The sequence below is a fragment of the Marmota monax genome, unplaced genomic scaffold, assembly GCF_021218885.2.
Source record: "Marmota monax isolate L192 unplaced genomic scaffold, Marmota_monax_Labrador192_F-V1.1 WCK01_AAM20220418_F8-fsc00070, whole genome shotgun sequence".
Classification (NCBI taxonomy): Eukaryota; Metazoa; Chordata; class Mammalia; order Rodentia; family Sciuridae; genus Marmota; species Marmota monax.
Window position 1 is genome coordinate 4,129,384 of NW_026692116.1, and position 21,996 is coordinate 4,151,379.

The following is a 21,996-nucleotide window of genomic DNA, read 5'->3' on the forward strand; positions in this document are numbered from 1 at the left end:
ATTTTGGAATATACAGAGGGTAGTGAAGGGAGGGGAGGAGGTATGGGGGCAGGAATGATAGCAGAATGAATCGGATATTATTATCCTATGTGAATATATTATTACACAATCTGTGTAACTCTGTATCATATACAACCAGACAAATGAGAAGTTATATTCCTTTTACATATGATGTACCAAAATGCATTCTACTGTTATGTGTAACTAATTAAAGCAAATAAAAAAAGGTTTCAAAGCAATATATGGCTATATATTATTTTTACAACAAATAAACAAAATTCTTCCCAAACTCAACCTCATTCTCCTAACAAATTAACCATCTTTTCTCAGTTTCCCAAGAACATTTGAAGCTTCCTCACTCTTTCCCCATTCAAAGAATATGAGAGTACCTGCTTCCCCTAGGGCTCCTACTGCTCTGTCCCACTCATTGTCCGGGTACACACTGATCCTTGGGTGCAGGGTCTCGGTGCTCAATCTTGAATGTGCTGACATCCATCCTCTGCCTTGTGTAATACCAACTTCCTTTTTGATGAGCTGCCAGGGTGGTATGTGTGTGTGTGTGTGTGTGTGTGTGTTTCAGATCTCAAATCACAACCCAAATACAAGTTCTTCCAAGGAAACTTCTTGGTTACCATAGGTAAAACTGTAGGCCAAATGCCAATCCCTTCCTCAAAATCTGTATATAGTACTGTAACATTTTAGAGCCCTTTTTTTCGAGAATATTAGACAATTCTATCAGTATAATGCCTTGACAGCTTTAATCTGCTTTATATAAAGCCATATATTTTTACATATTGTAAACACAACCCCTTTTGCTTTTTTAAAATTTTTAAAAATATTTTTTTAGTTGTTGATGGGTCTTTATTTTGTTTATTTCTATGCGGTGCTGAGAATCAAACCCAGTGCCTCACATATGCTAGGCAAGCGCTCTACCACCGAGCTACCACTCCAGCTCCCCTTTTGCTTTCTTTATATGTGGTAAACACATCCCTTGTTTCTGAAGTTGAAATATCATGGCACACGATTACATTTAATATTAAAAGCTCCCAAAATATTTAGAAACTGAATTGTAGTCCAATGCACGCTTGAGACAGCTGATCACCACTAGAGGGCAGAGTACAACAGCAAACGATTCCAACAGAAAAACTGTCACCTCACATTTGGTGCCCAGGCGTTAATGGGTCCATATTGTTGATAACAAGGTCTCCTATGGGGATGAGCCACAGAGGTTGCCAGAACTACATTTCTAAAATCAATGTATCTCTCTGATTAATAGGTGAGTCTTTAAGGTCATGACAGTGACCCCACATTTTCACTCTGTCTGAGGTTAGCAAGAGAAAATGAAACTAGACTGAGGTCAGGTGTGGGAACCTCCTCACTATCTTGAAACAGAAACACTGAAGAATTTCTAGAAAATTTTTTTGAGACATCAGTGTTGCTTGGCTTGAGAAACAAGGATCTTTGTAATACTTTTATTCTCACTTCCCTCTATTTAAATGCTCTTTGCATCTGTGGGGTCACTAAGAGGACAAGAAAAGGTCCTGGCCCTCAGAACTCACATTCTAGTGAGAAGTGTCTGTTTGTTTTTGTTTGTTTAGAGTAAATAAACAAAATCTGAGACAAGTGCTATGAGGACGGTATAGAGAGTCTGGGACAGTGATGGGCAGGCTGCTTTCCGTGGGGAAGTCAGAGAAGGTCTTCCTGAGACAGTGACAACTGAGAACGGCTGAGAGCTGGAGTAACCATTACTAACTAGAATTTACTATATACCAGGTGCTGTGCTACGAACTTTACCTGTATTAACTCATTTAATCCTCAAATTCTCCCATTTACTGTTAAGGAAACCGAACTCCAGAGAATTTCAGTAATTTGCCCAAGGTCACACAACCAAGAAATGGGGTCGAGATGGGGTTTTGAATTTGCATTAGCTTCCTAGGATTGGCATGACCAACGACCACAGACTTGGTGACTTTAAAATAAAAATTTATTCTTTCACTATTTGGAGGCTAGAAGTATTAGCAGAGCATGGTCTCTCCAAAGGCTCCAGGGGAGAAGACTTCCTTCCTTGCCTTTTCCTAGCTTTTGGAGGTCACTGGTGATCCTGGGTTGTCCTTAGCTTGTGGACACATCCCTCTAATCTCTGCATTTGTTGTCACAAGGCATTCCCCCTGGTGTGTCTGTGTCTCTGTGTTCAAATTCCATTATTACTTCTAGCCACAACCATACACACACACACACACACACACATACACACACACAAAACTCCAAATCCAAATCAAGAGAAATACAGAAATGCTACCTACACACTTGGATTCTTGCATATTATAGAAATAAATAGAAATAATAATTCTTTGATTGGAGAGCTTGGGCAGTTTAAGTAATTGTCAATATTCTAGTCTCAGGTTGGGTAACTGGTTTCAAAGCTGCTTATTATGTTAGAAAAAAAATAAACGAATGGGTAAAGAAACGAAAGGTAAATAGAGGTGGGGGAAGTAACAAGATAAACCAACAAAATAAAACAAAAACCCCAAATTCCCTTCTTACAAGGATACCAGTCATGGGATTAGGGCAAACCCTTATCCAGTATGACATCATCTGAATTTGATTACTTAATCTGCAAAGACCCTATTTCCAAGTAAGGTCTCATTTGCAGGTACTGGGGTTAGAATTTCAACATATCTTTTCGGAGGGCCTCATCTGAATTTGGTTATATCTGCAAAGACCCTCTGACCAAATAAGGTCACATGTACAGGTACTAAGGGTTAGGACTTCAACAGATTTTTTTCAAGGGACACAGTTCTGCCCACAACATACTAGAACCCACTTCAAACCAAACAGTGGCTCTGCTTCAGAAAAATCTTCTAGGCCAAGGAGAAGGTAAAGGACCAGAGGCAGCAGGAAAAGCCAGGACAATGGATTGAGAGACTAAACAGGACGGCAGGAGGTGAGGTTAGAGGGAGACAGACCACCTTGGATTTCATGTCCAATTTGGAGCTGAGTCCTCTCAGAAGCCCCAGTTTCAACTCTTGCTTGCCTGTTGGTTTCCAGTGTCTTTACCACCTCTCATTCTCTTTGGGGTCTCAGAAGAACCTTAAGCCAGGGAGGGTGGTGCCTCAGCTCAAGGTGAAGCCTGCAGCACAGAACACAAGTTCAAGTGGAATGTGAATCTGCCCTACTCTACTCACTGGGCAGACCAACTTCCTTCAGGCACCTCTGAGGGCAGCTCCAGGGTTTGAATTTATCTTGAACATCACGTTCAGAAGGCCCAGGGAGAATAGGATTCCATATGGAACTCTCCTTTCCTCTCGAAAACACTGAGTGGCTTTTGGCAAGAGGCCAGGCCCTAGTGTGAACTCTGGAACTGCCCCTGCTTCCGTTCCCTCACCTGCTCCATTCAGGTCCTGCCAGGATCTGTCAACTTGCCTAATAAAATGGGTCTTAATTCTCTAAAAGGCCTCCAGCACCTGGCCTTTCCATTCCCACTGCCTCTCTCTCTTAGGTTGGACTCTTGATAGTGGTTTCCTCCTACCTGGTCTGACTAGACTGAACAATTAGGAACACATGCTATGAAGCTCGGAAATAACTGAGTGAGCCCATACAGAAAAAAAATCTATAAGTGTAGCACTTTCTCCATCTGAGCAGAGATCTGGTCTCACTGATGCAGGCATCTCAGGAGGAAAAACGTTCCATCCTGTGGTGGCAGCACTTAACATCTAAAATACAAGGTTTCAGCTCTTTTTTTCTCCCCTCAGTAGCGAGGATGGAACCCAGGGCCATGCCATATGCAAAGTGCCCTACCACAGAGCTATATCCCCATCCCTTGGTTTGCTTTTCTTTTTTTGGGCACCAGGGATTGAACCCAGGGGCACTTAACCACTGAGTCACATCCCCAGACCTTTTTATATTTTATTTAGAGACAGGGTTTTGCTAAGTTGCTTAGCAGCCTTGCTAAGTTGCTGAGTTTGGCTTTGAACTTGAGATCTTCCTGCCTCAGCCTCCTGAGCCACTGAGATTACAGGCGTGCACCACCATGCTCAGTTTCTTGGCTCGCCTTTTAAAGTCAGGCTTACTGAATATAATTTATATTTGGTAAGTACCATGCTTCTTAGTACAATTCTGCAAGCTCTGATAAATGGTCAGTATGGTAACTACCACCACAATCAAGCAATTTCTATCGTTCCAAAAAGTTTCCTTTAACAGAGGACTTTTCCCCCAAATGCTTTTCAACCATTTATTTGTTTTCTGTTGCTTTAAGTTTACCTAAAGTGTCATTGGCTGTCTATTTTGACTCAGCATGATGCATCTGAGGTTCATTCATGGTTCTGTGTGTATCAATAGGCTGTATCTCTTTATGGCTGAATAGTATGCCACTGTGTGGGTGTCCTACAGACTGTCCACCAGTTGAAGGACATTTGGGCTGTTTCCCGTTTTTCGTTAATGATGAATAATGTCACTATAAAAATGTACAAAAAGACTTTTATATGGACCTGTTCTTATGATAAGGTTTTACTTTTTATAAGTGGCCACATTTTCACAGACCTGTCAGATAAGATCCGCTGAATGAGATTCTGTCCTCCACCCCAATTCTTCTGCCTTCCCACCACCCCGCCTCAGCAAATTTCTAAAACTGCAGTAACACTAAACTTCCCAAGTATATCTGCAGAGAAAGCTGCGGGGGGGCCGACTGGGGGTGGCTGGATGGGCACTCTCTCCCTTTCGCTCCTCTGAATGCGGGCCCAGAGTGAGCCAGGGCTGTTTCTCATTCATTGCTGGCAGTGTTTGATCTCTGGTCCCACAGGGGACAGGGCTGGCTCTGTGGATGTGCACACTCAGGCAAAAACCTGCAGAGCCAGCCAATCGGGCCATTATTTGGTTCATATAACTTGTTAAAATCTCACGGAATGTACAGGGTGCCTTTGTTTTTGTAAGTCCTTTTCATGACTCTGTTAGCTGGCTAATTCAGAGCAGACTGGCCTGTTTTCCTGCCGAAGAAAAGACTTTTCCTCAAAGACAGCTATTTAACTGTGACCATGGCTGCGGCCATGTTGAGCACAAAAGGGGAGCTGAAGGAACCCGGCCCCTTCTCCTACAGCCAGGGCACTTATTCTTGGCGCTGGAATTCGCATAATTACTCCTCTTTTAATCTGCTGGGTGACCTAATGTATCCCTAGCCGACTGCAGGAAATGGCCTTGCTGAGATCTGAGCTCGGGAAGACTAATGTCTATAGTTAGAAGACCCTCTAGGAAGGAGCATTTGAGGGTTAACGCCACAAAAGACAGCTTTTTAAGCCTCTCTGGGCTCAACTGTGCTCTGAAGGAAGGGCCCTGGTCCCCACTCAGGACAACAGTTCCAGTCTTGTCCTTTCTTCTCCCAACCTGTAAGGAGCTCAGGGACTGCAAGTTGTTTTATTAGAGCTCAGAAGTGGGTCTAACAAGAATCCCCCCAAGGGTGACTACAAAAGAAAGAGGATATTTGTTCACTAGGAACCTAGCCAGGAACAAAAGGCTGCATTCCGTCCTGACACTTGCTTATGCGGTCGCCTGGAGAGCAGGCCTTTGTCTGTGGCCCACATTGTGCTGTTCACAGTCTGCCCACCAAAAATCACTTGTGTACTCCTGGCTAATTTGAAAACGCAGGCATTCCAAATTTTCTTTTCTCCTTCCCTAGATTTTTCAATTTTTTTTTTCTTATAGACGGTGTATTTTAAAATGGAATCTATAGTAAACATTTTTTTTTTCTAGAAGAAAACCACCTAGTTCTGCCCTTGCCAATCACTTCTTTCTCTTAAAAACAAAACGAGACACTTTAACCCACCCACAGAACAGAGACTCTTTACTAAAATAACTGTAGGCCCTGTGTATGAAGAGGCTAAGAAGAATTAATCTTTAGCACAAAAGGAAAGATAGGTATAAAAGGGAATGAGATAGGAAATAATATGAATTTATAAAATTTAGTGCAAGGGGGGGTGGGCAACTCTTGAAGCTTCAAGTAGCTGCTGGATGAAAAAAACTAAAAGAATGATAAAAGAGTGAAAATAGAAGTTTTTATAGGTTCAAAAGGGGTTACAAAAGTGAAACGATGGATCATGAAGTAAACGTAGGAGTAAATCTCCAATCTTTTGGAGTAATGGCAGGTGGGAAATTATTATCCGTCACATCCTTGGTCTCAATGTCTGAAATACAACATAAAATACTGTTACCGCTATTGACCGGTGACGAGTCCTTGCTTCCCCAATGTTGAAGAATAACACCAGAGAAGCATGCCGAGGCAAGGTCAGAGTGGAAAATTAAAAGTTTATTAAAGGACAGCAGAAAAGACTTCTCCCGGAGGAAGAAGGGGACCCAAGAGATGGAATCCGTGGAAGTGCGGTAGTCTCTCCATTTTATAGCTTTCGGTGATGGAATGTAGGTGGGAAGGCCCGAGGGGTGGGACACAGGTGGGCCAAACAAGTAATCTGGGCAGGAAGGACTTTTGAGGCAGCAACTTCAAGTTTGCTGTTCATTAACATTTCTTTGGGATGGGCTATCTTCAAATCTGCTGGGGCTGTTCATTAACATTTCTTTGGGATGGGCTATCTTCAAATCTGTTGGGGGCTGTTTCCTGGACTTCATTAACTTTCAGAGAGTTGCTCAACTTTTCCAGAAATTCATTCTCAACGTGGCCTCCATTTTAGATTTCACTCGATATTAGACCCGATTTACCTAACTACACTGACTGCCTAATTTTAAATCTGGCTTCAATACCACCTTTGCGCCAATCAATATGGCACCTTCATGATCAAGAGTGACAGCATAGCTGGATGTGGTGGCACACACCTGTAATCCCAGTGAGTCAGGAGCGGGAGGCAGGAAGATCACAAGTTTGAGGCCAGCCTTGGCAACTTAGTAAGATCCTGTCTCAAAATAAAATTTTAAAAAGGGCTGGGGATGGAGCTCTGTGCTAGAGCACCTCTGGATTCAATCCCAATCCCAGGAATGGGAGGAGGTGAGAACATGACTAAGAACTCTTTACCACTTGCTAAATAATCGTCCCCTCCAGTCTGTCACAAGCATACAGATTCCTAAAAAAACGTTCAGCTAGAAGGAACAAGAGCCCACCTCAAGGTCTTATACTTGTTGGGAGGTTCAGGGTCACACTGCTAATTAGAGCCAGTGTGTGGACCCAGCTCCCCTCCCTGGGGGACACACCAGGGGTGTGTTACTTGACGTCTCTATGGGCCCCCCCCCCAATCTGGAAAGGGGAATACACTGAGCTATTACCAATTAATAATATTAATTTATGACCAATTATTAATATTTTAACAGAACTATTTTAACAAATGTTTTAAGCAACCATCTGACACATGTCTAGGAAATAAATACATTTTAATGGGAGTGAAAATACAGCAAATTCAAAGGGGGAGTAAGTAGACTGAACAGCCTCAAATTCAAAACTCTGCTTCCTAGCTATGCCCAGGGCTCCTCCTCTAAAATCAGTTTCCTCCTATTAAAAAAAAAAAATGTTGGTTTTTAATCTAAGATCAGGTATGCTAGGTACGCAGAGGAAAATTCCAGAGCTGTGCACCACCAACCAAGTCAATCTCCACATAGTAGGCAGCGGGAGGAAGGGGGGAGCTACCATAGAGATTTCTGCTTTCCCATCTGGAGGAAGTGTTTTCTTTCAGATATAGTGAAAAAGGATCAGTTTTATTTGATTACAGAAAAGGGCTTCATGATTATACAAAACAGTTAAAATCAGACTTTTAAAATGACTGTGTTTTGAGCTACTGTGGAAAAAAAATAGTGAGGAGAGACAGAAAAATAGAAAAACAAAACAACGATCACCATGAAAAACTCCAAAACTCTCCTCCTCCAGAGGCCAGAATTAAAGTCACAGAAACAGGAAGGAGATTCCAAATTCCCTGGGCTATGGATCTTTTATTTATTTTCCTATCACATACGAACACCAAATTGAACCTTTAGGGTCTGGATGCTATTGGGAGGCCCAGCAGGAGTCCAGACATAAAAGAACCCCCCACTCCCAAAGAGCCCTGGGGCTTCCCAGCCTTGCATGTCTCCCTTCATTCCACACTGGGAAGAACTACAGTAACTAAGCAACCCAGAGATTGGTCCCTTTCACGCCACATTAATGTTTTGCACTACAAACCCTACGTGGTGCTACAGGACACAGAATACAGACTGGACAGGACTGAGTTTTGGATTCTCCTCTCTCCAGCGCTATGGACTGCAGTCCCAGCCCAACTAGCTATGGGGGCCAGCCTCTGTGCCCTGTCTCCCCCAGATTCAAGGAGGCAGGAAGCAGTCCCAGAACTGGCTTCCTGTCTGGGCACTGGGGAAATCTGGTGAGGATGGTTCAAAAGTCTCCGGCAGGGAGGAGAGCAGCACTAAAAGACAGTGAGGGACACATGGGACTGGAACTCCTAACAGGATTAGTTCTGCTGTCCCTTGGCCACAGCTGGGTGCTTCCATTGCCCAAAGAGACTTAGGCAGAGATCAGACTGCTCCCCAGTCATGGTCACAATGAGTCCCTAAAAATTTGGCATCTTGACTCTTATTTTTTAGGCCAGTAGATATAACCCTGCCAGAAGGGCCCTTCATGATGCAGCATATTTCACATAAATTTTCCACTTTTCTCCATACCCATAAGGCATTAAGGGAACTGGAGGATTGTAGGGGAAAAATCAGCTCAAAGTCAAGGGGACAAACTGGGTCTCTTTGTATGGACAACTCTCTCACCTCCCTTACTTTATCTTCAGTCAACCTCTAATCACAAGGCACCAGCTAGCACTGATTTATGAAGCCTTCATGGCACAAGCAGCCAGGCTCCAAAGGGCAACGAAGTCTGGAAGTGGCCCAAGAAGTCTGACACATGGGCCCCTTTGGACCTTGAGGTCAGAGACCTCTATGAATGGGCTTCCAGAGACTTATTGCCCATGAAAGCAAGCAAAAACCCTCCACATTGAACCAACAAATCCCCAAGCCATCTCTCTAGACCAAGGGCAAAATGAGAAAGGAAAACAAACTTTGTTTTGCATTTAGGAAGGACACATTTTAAGGTTCTGATAAGATCCAGATCAGGTTAGGAGGGAAAAGCAACCTGCAGAATACCTCAACAAGACCTTGAAAATGACCCTCTGAGCCTCCATGTCTCACTGCCAGGGAAAAGAGAGAGGAGTTGAGATAAATGGTAGACAATGACAATGACTGCATCTCTTCTTAGTCAATACAATTCAACTGATGGTGATGCATATTCATCAACTAGATTCAGTCATTAATATGGTAGCCCCCTTATCCTTGAGGAATACACTCTGGAGACATCAAATTGACATCTGGACCCACCAACAGGATCAAACTCTACATACTGTACTATGTTTTTCCTATGTGCCCTGCAGGGTTGTCACATAGTACCAGCGTTAATCTGCCCTTCCATGTTTTATGCCCCAGTGCTTCCTTTTCATGGCGATTCTTATGTTTTGGGACCATTAAGTAACATGAGGGTTATGTGACACAGCACTGCAGTGCCGTGACAGTCAATGTGATAGCTGAGATGGCTAAACGACTCATGGATGGATAGCATGCACAGTGTGGATATGCCAGACCGAGGGATGATTCCCGCCCCCAGCAGGATGGAGCAAGACAGAGCAAGACTTTAAGACGTTATGCAGAAACATGTGCAATTTAAAACTTATGGATTTTTAAATTTCTGCAAGTTTTCATTTATGATTTTGGACCATGGTTGACGTCAGATAACTAAAACCATATATAAAGGGGACGAACTACTGTACTAAAACAGGCCACTCTAAAATTTCTATGTTTAACTGTAGAATTCATCACTGCATTATCTTAAAAGGATCTTGGACTTTTTATTTTATTTTATTTTTAAATTTCTTTTGTACCCAGGGGTGATTAACCACTGAGTCACATTCCCAGCCATTTTTATTTTTTATTTTGAGACAGGGTTTTGCTAAGTTGCTGAGGCTGGCTTTGAACTTGCCTTAAAGGTCTTCCAATAAGTCTCTGGAAGCCCATTCATAGAGGTCTCTGACCTCAAGGTCGAAAGGGGCCCATGTGTCAGACTTCTTGGGCCACTTCCAGACTTTGTTGCCCTTTGGAGCCTGGCTGCCTGTCACCATGAAGGCTTCATAAATCAGTGCTAGCTGGTGCCTTAAAGTGTATTCCTGAGTCACTGGGATTACAGGTGGGCACCACCATGCCTGACAGGGTTGGACTTTTGTAAAAGAAAAAAAAAAACTGAGTTATTGGAGTAAATAAAGATCAAAGGTAACTGGGGGTACTGTGGGAGACAATCTCTGAAACAAGGAATGGAGTGATTTTTTACAGGGTCGCTGGGACTTACACTCTGCATAATCCTAGGTTACATTTTTTAATGCCATTCAAGTCAAATCCTAGGGTGTGAATAGCACCCTTAATGCTCAGCAAAGCACAACCTATACAGAAATACATGATATCTCCAGGAGAGAACAGGCCCACTGCTTATAAAACTGACCAGATTCTGGTTTGGTGGCCCTGATGGCTCAGGATTACACACTTGCTGCAGTAAAAACAGCTCTGACATTACTCAGTGTAAGATGGGGAAAAAATAATATCCACCTCCATTTACAACCCACTTCATATTAACTGCCCTGCGTGGTCAGGTGGTACCATTGGTGCTTTCTCTTTTCCCATCTTTACCTCTGGTCTAAATGAGAGGAAATGCCAGAACTCTGGGGAAGGTATAGGTACAAAGAAAAGCAACAGGCCTCAATGGTTTGAAATCTGGATGATGCCCTTTAAATAATGAAGACAGAAAATGGCTCCTGGGGTGGGGGAAGCCTACATCCTAATTCACGCCATGAAATTTCCTAAAAAATAACAATACACACTATCATAAATCCAAGAGTGACAGATCACACTTCACTCTTCTGTAGCAGGTACCAGATTTAATTACAATTCAAACACAAGATAAAGCAAACATACACAGCCAAAAAATGTGGGGAGGGCCGAGGGAAAAAGTGAAAAATATCTTTTCTTTCTGCTCAAAAGGGAAACTTTGTTTAGAAGGGCTGAAAGGGCTGACTATTTAGAAGCACTGTCTGTTGGCCCCACTGGAAAGTAACATCTTACTGCTCATCTCAGATTAGCCACCGAACAAGAGGATGGCTGTTTGAAAGGGAAGAACAGCTCATAAAACCTCAGGGAGGCTTCAGTCCTCCACAGGAGGTAAACAGTTCCTCATCTACCATTCCAAAATCCAAAAAAGCTCTGAAAACCAATTTATAAAGAACTCATTTGGCAGTAAAACTAAACAGAGCTCATTTAGTCACAAAATGTGTCCGGAGCTATATAAAATCATCTGTTTATCCCAATCAGTGTGAATATTCTTACCTGTCACTGCCAAAATTAATGAATTTGATAGTGGGGTGCTGACCTCATACCACCTTGGAGGTATTACATATCTAAGTCATACCTTTCTTAAAAAAAAAAAAAAAAAACTGAATTTTAAAATACATCCAAGTCATAAAGGGGTGTGTGTGGAAAGACTGTAGACCTGTAATAGGAGGACACAAGACCCTTGAGCCAAAGAAAATCAATTCCTCTCTGGTTGTTTTAGGCATTACTATGAGCTTTCTACATAAGCCAGACTGCAGCATGATTCCACAACACTGCGTTAGGAATGGGAAATCTATTACACAGGGTCATGACTACATGTTAAATCACAGTTTCCTACCTTCACATATTCCAGAGTTGGGTCCAGAAGATGTGGATCCCTGAAAAGAAAAAAAAACAAATGAGAACAATTAGGAACAACATGTTCTTATAGGGAGTAAAGTGTGTCTAACATTATTTCACCCTATTCATGTAAGTTAAAGCTGAGCATCCACCTCTCAGACAGTAAGACAGACAGGTATGGAAGTCAGAACACAGGCAGATTCCTTTCATGAGAGAGGGTGGGCTACCGTGACCTCATATTTTCCTGTCCAGTTTGGGCTTCAGAACGTTAGACTATTTGTATGTGACAATTCTAGGTTCACTCAAGCATAAAAACTAGTCTCAAAGTTGGAAGCAAAGAGCTCCAGGGGAGACAGAGGTGAGCGTAGGGTGGGACTGGGTATCAGAACATGCAGCATCTTTGAATACTTGGTTAAACCCCTATGCTCCCCACCAGGCAGCTATGCTGTGCCCACTTTGACGTTAAGGAAATGGAGGCTCAGGCAGGTGGGGCAGCTGCCCAAGGTTGCCCAGCACCTGGGTGAGTCTCCTCCCAGGTCTGCCTCTCAACCACATCCTTCTCTTCTTGTCACTGGCTGCTACGTACCCACTATCGATGAAACCTGGCTGATGCACACTAATTTTCTCTGGTGCCTCAGTGTTATCCCCCATGTAATGTCTACTCTTATGTCCACTGTAATAATACGCTAGGATCAGCGAGACAATCAGAAGTAAATAGCAGCAGGTGGCTCGAGAGGGTGAATTATTATAGAAAGTGGAAAGGTCGAAAGGTATGACTAAGGCAGCAGGAAGAGGGAGACAAGAGAGCAAATGTTTGCAGTGCTGGCAGGGTTACAGTGCAGTGTCCCCCACAGTAGGAAAGACAGCCACCTTCAGAGACTTCAGAAAATCAGCCTGTCCCCACAGATCATTTAAAAAGGACAGAGTAGCTCTAACGCCTAGTCTCTCCTCTGAAGGGGAAGGAAGGTATCTTAGCATAGTGACACAAAGACCACATCCCTTGGAAGACAGGGGATCCCCACTGACAAACAGCTCCCTGAGCAAAGCTGAGTTCAGCCCTGAACTTCTCTGGCTGTAGCTAGGCTGCAGTTCTCCTTTTCTGAGCATGGCCACTGCCCCGGGTACAAAGGGTCTTGGTCTTGTGGTGGAAAATAGGTGCAATCCCAGCTCTCCTCACATGATTTGATTGTTCATTTGGGACAACGCACAGCAGCACAGCACGCATGCGCAGAGGCCAGCTCATCTGAGATGCGCCTTTGCATGCAAATAGATTAGGTTCTGAAATTCGTTCCTTTATTGGGCCAAAGAGTCAGAGAAGGGCTTAAGCTCACAAACCCTGGTTGCATTCTTATCAAAGAGGGATATGAATCAGCCTTTCAAAGCCTTCACTGGAGGTGTACTCTGCCTTCAAGCTGGTATTCACCAGGCACCTGTCCACTGGGACACGGCACCCTGCTTTATGGGGCTCTGTGATGTCGGTGCTGTGCAGTGCTGCATTCTGGAGAGAGTGCTAATGTCATCAGGCTGTGGTTTCACTGAAATACCCTGCTAGTCACTAAAACTCTGTCCGCACCATTTTGACTGTGCTTCCCCTTGGAGTTCTTGGAAACTTGATTCTTTAGTGAATTAACATATTAGGATTACAGACCTAAATTTTCTGGCCCTGGTAGTACAGAAAAATGTTGGAACCACTGAAATGTTGTTTTCATCTTCATATTTTGATTTTTATGTATACTTAAAATGTACTTTACATACTAATATATGTGCCTTCCTACATAGGTTAAAAGTATTGGTGTGTACTGTCTAAATTGATGGTTCTCAAATTTTTTGATCTTAGGATCTCTTTAACACTCAAAGAACCTTTGTTTATGTGGGTCCTATCTATTGATTATTGACATTAGAAATTATACTGAGAAATTTCAAAATATTTACCAACTCAATTTTTTTTTTGCAGGGGATGCCAGGGATTGAACTCAGGGGCACTCAACCACTAAACCACATCCCCAGACCTATTTTGTGTTTTATTAGAGTCAGGGTCTCACTGAGTTGCTTTAGTGCCTCACTAAATTGCTGAGCAAATTTAACTTGTGATCCTCCTGCCTCCAGTTCCTGAGCTACTGGGATTACAGGTGTGAGCCGCTGCACCCAGTCTATCAACTCAGTTTTAAAAAATAACCCATTATATGTTTACATAAAACTATTTTAAAATAAAAAAATTTTCATAACAAAAATGTACTGAGAAAAGTGAAATTATTTTACATTTTTGCAAATCTTTTTCATTTCTGGCTTAGTAGAAGACAGCCAAATTTTCATGCCTACTGCATTCAATCTGTTATATGATATGTGCTGGCTGAAATAAAGGAAGAAAATTCATCCTTATACAGATGTCATTGGAAAAGGGAGGTATATTTTAATATGCTTTCCGGTAGTTATGGCTATTCTGCTTTGATATCATAACAAAAAACAAGTGATAGTTTTCTAAAGGTTAATTGTAATATGGCCTGAAACCATATTAGCTATTATATCTATCTTGCACTTTGAGTGCCTTTATTTATGTGTGATTCTGTAATCAGAACTCTGGAAAACACTGCTTTACTGAGTTATGCAGATCTCCCAATTTTTGACCCATTTCAATTATAAAACACACACACACACACACACACACACAATATCACATTTGTTAATATCACCACTGATCTCATAAGAGAAATTATTATTAGGGACCACCAAGTTAATGGTAGAGAGTGTAAGTTTTCCAAAATTCTAATTTTCATTGGAAGACCTGAATTTTTATCATTGACCACTAACATTGTTAAGTATTTTCCTTGAATTTCATTGCATTCATTTTTGGGAAAACACTAGTCAAATATGATGACTACTAGTCATGACTTATGATTTCAACTTTTTTTAGGCCTCTTACATGTCATTATTTTAGTAACTTTATTTATGTTCAGGTTCTTTGTTCTTCCTATAAGATTTGGTTGTGCCTTTTCCTTTTGAAAGCTGAAGTTTCCTTCTGTTTTTTTTTTTTTTTTCCTATACATGCACATGAAAACTCACTGCATCTATAAGTTAGTTCTCAGTCTAACCCTCAAACTCTCTTGGGAAGGGGTACATATCCAGTACTGGCTGGGCTGGGCTGGGCTGGGCTGGGCTGAGCACAGTATCCAGGCAGCTCCTGAGGTGGCGATGGCTATAGTGAGCAGAGTGCCCACTCAGAGAACGAATCCCCTCTTTATCTTTTTTTTTTTTTTTTTTAATATTTATTTATTTTTCAGTTTTTGGCGGACACAACATCTTTGTTTGTATGTGGTGATGGGGATTGAACCCAGGCCGCACGCATGCCAGGCGAGCGTGCTATCGCTTGAGCCACATCCCCAGCCCCCCTCTTTATCTTGTTACAGTAAATTTGAAAAGGATATTTAAGACTTTAGATTTAATAAAATTAAAATTGTTAAAAATTCTTTAAAAATCTAAATTTAAAAGAAATTTATTTTTACTTTAAAAATTTTTTATTTTATTTATTCTAATTTGTTATATGACAGCAGAATGCAATTCAACTCATATTATGCAAATAGAGCACAATTTTTCATGTCTCTGGTTGTACACAAGGTAGAGTTACACCATTCATGTTTTCATACATGTACTTAGGGTAATGATGTCTATCTCATTCCTCTGTTTTTCTTACCCCTAAGCCCCCTTCCTTCCTCCTCCATTCCCTTTGCCCTATCTAAAGTTCGTCCTCCCATGCTGCCCCCCATCCCCATTATGAATCAGTATACTTATATCAGAGAAAACATTTGGCATTTGTTTTTTTGGGATTGGCTTATTTAAAAGAAAATTAATTTTTTAACCTATTCACCAGATATTCTTAAATGAAACTAATTCTTCTGGGGCAGGCAGTAATGGGGAGCAAACCCAGGACTTGGCACATACTAGTAAGCACTCTACCATGAACATATCCCCCATCCTAATTTTTTTTTTTAACTCTGGGAGCACAGAGGGTGAGGATACAATGACTACTGGCACAATTTGGTGGCATTCTTACTTTCTACTGAGGTTCCAACATTTTTATTCAGCATTGCTTTTATACCATCACTGAAAATGTCAACCCAGTGAAAAAGGCAAATAACATCTTATTATCGTTATAAGTTAAGTTACATCTTACAGATCCCCTAACAGGGTCTCGTGAATGCCACGTCATGGATCACACTTGGAGAATCACCACTCTAAATGCTTCAGCTGCAGGCTCAAATTTTTTTTTACCCTGAGATGTGCAGCATGGATATCAAAAGCTCAGGTCACCTGCAACCAAACAAGAAAACCAAAAAACTTCTGCACAACAAAAGCAACAATGAAGTAGAACAGCAGCCTACGGGCTTGGGAAAATATTTGCAAATCACATTATCTGATAAAGGGTTAATAATCAAAATATATAAAGAAGTCACACAACTCAATAGTAGAAAAGCAAATGATCTAATTTAAAAACAGGCAAAACGTCTGAATAGACATTTCTCCAAAGAAAACATCAAAATGGCCAATGGGTCTATGAAAAGTTCTCCACATCCTGAATCATCAGGGAAGTGCCAATCAAAACTACTATGAAACACTGCCCCACACCCGACAAGATAGCTGTTATTGAAAAGTCAAAAGATAACAAATATTGGCAAAGGGTGTACACTGTCGGTGGGAATGTAGATTGGTACAGTCGTTATGGAAAACAATATGGAGGTTTCCAAAGAAATTAAAAATAGGACCCAGTGATCCCTCCTCTGGGTATATGCCCAAAGAAAAAGAAATCACCACCTCATAAAAGCTATCTGAAACTTCCCTGTCTTTGCAGTGTTACTCACAAAAGCCAGGATATCGAAGCAACTTAAGTGTCTGTGCATGGATGACTGGATAAAGAAACAGTGCTGTTTATATGCACAGGGGATGCTATTTAGCCAAGAAAAAGAATGAGATCTTGCCATTCACCACACTTGGATGAGCCTGTAGGACATTATGCTTCATCAAATTAGCTAGACACAGAAAGAAAAACATTTCATGATCTCACTTTTTTTAGATTCAAACCCAAAATTCAATCAGGAGGCTGAGGCAGGAGGATCACTAGTTCAAAGCCAGCCTCAGCAACAGTGAGGTACTGAGCAACTTAAACCCTGTCTCTAAATAAAATACAAAAGAGGGCTGGGAATGTGGCTCAGTGGTTGAGTGCCCCTGAGTTCAATCCCCAGTAACAAAAACAAAAACAAACAAACAAACAAACATACAAAAATCAAAAAACAAAATTCAAGTATGCAGGGATAGAAAACAAAACAGTGGTTACCAAGAGTTGGAGAGGGGGAATAGGGAGATATGGGTCAGAGGACACAAATCAATACATCAGTAGGATGAACACGTCTAGCAGTCATAATGGTTCAGATGGAAACAATTTCCAGATGGAGTCAGGCCTAACTGTCCTGATTATTTATAATATCCCTAAGTTGGAAGTTCCTAAGAGAAAGGTCTTCAGTATTTCTTATTCTGAATCAATAAATTGGCATCTTAGGCCTTAAAAAAGGACCTCAAACAAATGCCTTAAAAGTGTAATCTGTACTTGACTAGTACTATGGTACAATTTTTATTTTCTAGAAGCCGAGAATGCATCTACTTAATATGAATGACTTCTTTTGAAAGCTTCACTGTCCAACATGGTCATCACTAACTACAAGTGACTATTTAAATTAAGTCTAAACAAAATTAAAATTTTAATTCCTCAGTCATACCAGCCACAGTTGAAGTGCTCAACAGTCCCACGTGGCTAGGAGCTACCACATTGCACAACTTTATTGCAGGTAATTTCCATCATCACAAAAAGTTTGATTGGGTAGTGATGTTCTAGAAAAAACACTTATAAATCAAAGAACATTGTGCTTCCAAGAAGACCCGTGCTTTGTTACTTTGGGTTATGATTTAGTGACTAAAATGCCAAAGGAGATTCTATGTGCTCTCACTTAGAAGGTAGCACCAAACAATGGTGTCACAAGCCAACAGTGTGATATAGTTCCTAAGTATTTGTTTTTAAATATATCTTTTCTTTTTCACTTGAGACTGAACCAATTGCATGTCAGTGGGCTGTTTCTATATGTGAGAAGTAACATGAATTATTCAGATATTATGCAGCACTGGAAGAATGAGTCAAATTCCATAAAATCAGCCGGGCATGGTGGTAAGCACCTGTAATCCCAGTGACTCAGGAGGCTGAAGCAGGAGAATTGCAAGTTTGAGGCTAGCCTCAGCAACTTAGTGAGATCCTCACTTAAAATAAGAAATAAGAAGGGCTGGGAATGTGACTCGGGGGTAAAGGCCCACTGAGTTCCATCCCCAGAACTAAACAAAAACAAATTCAGGGGGCTGGGGTTGTGGCTCAGTGGCAGAGTGCTTGCCTAGAATTAATTCATCAGCTAAAGAGATTGGAGGTTTATTTTCCTCTAACCTCTAACTCCACTGTCAATGAATGCTAACTTAAATTTCTTTCCTACTAGTGATTAAAACTTCCTAATTCATGACAGTACTCTCAGTGTCCTGATCAGCAGGGTTGAGGACCAGTAATTTCCTAACTACTTAAGGAGCCTCATTTTTCTCTCCTCTCAATCTGAGTCTCTCAATCTCAGCCTCACTTTAAGATCCGAGACTGCTCTCCTGGCCAGTGTCCGTGGTTCACAGGTTTCCTCCTCCTACAGGGGGTCCATCCCCGCTGGCCCCTGATCTCAGGCTGCTCTGGTCTGCACCACTTCTGTACAGTGTTCTGTGTGGTCAGCTGTCCTACCCCCTGCTTGGACCTCACTCTTCTGATGAGACTACTCTCCCTAAGAAGGCAGGGAATTGTTCTTAAACACCAACCCTGGCCCCAAGGGACCAGGAAGGAAAACTTAAGGAGTATAAGGAAAATGTGAAAAGGAGGATGTTCTACTTGAGGCAGGGCGGAGGGACAGCACAGGCTACGGGCCTCCAGGTGACCCCCATCAATCCTGGGTATGTACCCCTTTCCCCAGAGTGTTTGAGGGTTAGCCTGAGAACCAGCCTGGCGAGCACTGCAAGTGTTCTCGTGCATCTCTGCAGACAGGGAGAGAGGAATGTTTCAGTTGAAAAGGAGCTGGGTGTGGTGGCACATGCCTGTAATCCCAGCAGCTCAGGAGCTGAGGCAGGAGGACTGTGAGTTCAAAGCCAGCCTCAGCAAAAGGAAGGCGCTAAGTCACTCAATGAGACCCTGTCTCTAAATAAAATATTTAATAGGGATGGAGATGTGGCTCAGTGGTTGAGTGTCCCTGAGTTCAAACCCTGGTACAAAAAAAAAAAAAGGTGAAAAGGAAAAGACCTGGTAGGAAGGGCAGATTCTAGGCGACATGTGTTCTGCCTAAAAAAAAAGAGCTACGATCACAAAGCATGACTCTATTTCCTGTGATATGCTGAATAGACGAGTTGGGCTGAGGAATGCTATAATTAGATCATATCTGGATTTCAGCAAGGAAGTTGAGAAATCATGATATCGCTGACCAAACAATGTATGGGAAACCAGGTTATTTAATTTTTAGTAAGGTAGATTCATTTCAAACTAAAAAACCAGAATCCCACCAAAATAAAAACAAACCCTTGAATACCCAGAAATGTTCTTGTGGGTAGGTGAAGCGCTCCATCCCAGACCCCTGCTATTCACACTATTATGGTACCTTAAACGAGAACATCAACAGCAAAGTGACCAACTCAAGAATGAAGAAAATCTGGCAGGACTAGTTCACGGGACTTGGCTGAGGGTTCACCAGGTGAACACAATCTCTCTACGTACCTTGGTTTTGTCATTTGTAACATGGGAATGATAATAATACCTGCATTGCAGTACAGTTGTGGAGAATAAATGAAGGTGAAATTAATTTATCAGAATATTTAAAACAGTGCCAGATCTGTCATTTCACAGTGAATAATATATGGGCACAGACAGTGCTGTAAGTGTGAGCTATGTGCCAAATACATTAATTTGATTGTCTCCTTGCCCTCCAAAAAAATAGTTTAGGTGAAAGATAAAATCTAACCAGATGAAGTGGAACAGGGACAAATGTATAACTTCTAATTTAAAAATAGTACTTGGGCAATAAAAGGTAGGAAGGATATAAAGATGATGTAAACTTTAGTTGACTGAATTTAACTGCAATAGCTGGATGAGGTCATCAAAGATGTTGGTGGGATCCCAGGCTACAGTGACAGGAGATTAAAAACCAGAATGAAAAGGAAGTAAGACACACTTCTCAGAGCACATCTGGAATATTCACTTACAGTTAAAAAATAAATAAATAAAATAGGAATAATTAGAACACTGGCTTAACAAGGGAGTTTCAGGAAAACCAGGAACCAGGGTAGGCATGGGGGGGTCTTGAAACACAGTGTGGGGAAGATCAGAAAGGAAGAGGCTGAAACATTTAGCCTGGACAAAGTGGGCTTAGGGAGAAGGTAGACAGATTGATTGTCATCTGACAGCCTAAGGTCTCTGTGAAGGAGGGAGAGCACACACTGTGTGTGTGTGTGTGGGGGGGGGAGTGTGAACCGTGGTGAGAAAGTTAGATGGGGTGAGGGTGGGTCTATGGGAAGATTTCAGCCTCACTTTAAGGAAATGCTTTCCAACCACCAACACCATCTGAAAATAGGAAAAACTGCCTTCCTAAGACAGGGTTGACCTTTTAGATCTTTCAAATGACAGGGCTGGTCTTCAGTTCAGGCTGCCACAATAAGCTAGTGTGAAGATAGAGATCTGTCATTTCACAAAAGGATGACGAACCTTATGGAGCACTTACCTGGTGCTAAAGTGATGTGCATAAACTCATAATGCTGTAGTACTATCGTCAACTTACAGATGACAGAAAGGACACCATCCAGGAGAAGGAGGAGCTGGGTTTGAAACAGGTGCTCTGATTACACTATACCAGGTCCCCTGGCAAGGCAAACTAGGCTCTCAGGGCACTGGCTGCAGGACTCCAGTAGACATACAGCTGATTGTCCAACTAAGGCTATGAACAGGCACAGATAAGTCTCCAGTAACTGTGTGCTGCTCTGGCTTTCCTCCTATTGCCTATGAGAGGTGAAGCCAAGGGAAGCCACATTGCATTCAGGAAACCTGAGCAAATCTCCCAAGCCTGTCGGCACTGATCTCACCGGGCCTGGGGAAGACATCAGCACTGGGTTCCCCCATGTCAGCACGTCAGTCCACACATTTCCATTCCTCTGGAAGTGAGACTAAATTCAGGCAGATCACTTGAAGAATCTTCTGAGGAGATATTTAGCACTCCCCACAGGATTATTCTGCTTTTCCTCAGAGAAAAGGATGAAACAGAAGTCCCTCTTGGCCCTGTCCCCAGATGAACTCTGCAAGGTCTACTCACAGGTGGCTGCAGGGCTGCGTCCACTGAGAGTAGATCCTGGCTTCAGGGCTCCAAGGGGCCCTGAGTGAAGCCTCAAATTCTCCTCACCCTTTTTAGAGAGGCAAGGAAGGGAATTAAGGAGAATGCCATAAAGCTAAGTTAATGTGTTACAAATCCAAAAGCTTTAAAAACCAATGCTGTGAGCCAAATTCAGATGATATTTAAACGCAGAAGGCTGTGTCTCCTCCTCTCTCAGCCTGCCACCTGATCTCAGCTCACCAGCAAGGAGCCCTTCCTAGTGAGCCAGAAAGTACAGCAGTTGGCCTTAGAGGCCAGCCTCTGACGTGAAATAGGAATCCAATTATCATAGGAGACGGCGGCACACAGTCCTTGAACCATGGATTTATATTCTCCAAGGGAGATCACCAGAAAACAAACAGAAGAACTTGGCAATATAAATGAAAAGGGTGTTTTTTAAAATAATTTTTCTTGGCTTATACCAACTGTGAATCCCCACCCATGACTCCACGGTATGGGCATCTCTGTTTACAACTGGGGGGTCGAGCAGGCACCACGGCCCTCCTGGCAGGTGGTACACTGCCCACTGTGAATGGTCAACTGAGGAGCCAGGAGGGTGAAACTCAATCGCCTGTTATTTTGAAGTTTATTAAGTTAAAACTGTGTCTAGTCAGGATAAGTTACTTTTTCCAGTGTCCCATTTTTCAAAGTTCAAACTTCAGGAACCCTTAGCTGAGAGTCACGGAAATGATATATTTACTAGTTTCTCATTAGTAACCAGATTGACAATTTCCTCCCTCTTAAAAAGACACTTGATCTGAAGTTATGCTATTCTGAGTTCAGTGGATCTGCTCCTAGG

At 42.2% G+C, this 21,996-nt stretch overlaps 1 protein-coding gene across 1 annotated transcript in view; it reads right to left on the reverse strand.

Annotated features, from left to right (window-relative positions):
- Bcar3 (BCAR3 adaptor protein, NSP family member) overlaps positions 1-21,996 on the reverse strand; it is a 114,398-nt gene that overhangs the window by 61,257 nt on the left and 31,145 nt on the right. Inside the window, exon 3 of the mRNA XM_046461988.2 lies at positions 11,729-11,768. Coding sequence (XP_046317944.1) covers positions 11,729-11,768 — 40 coding nt within the window. The remainder of the gene's footprint in view (positions 1-11,728; positions 11,769-21,996) is intronic.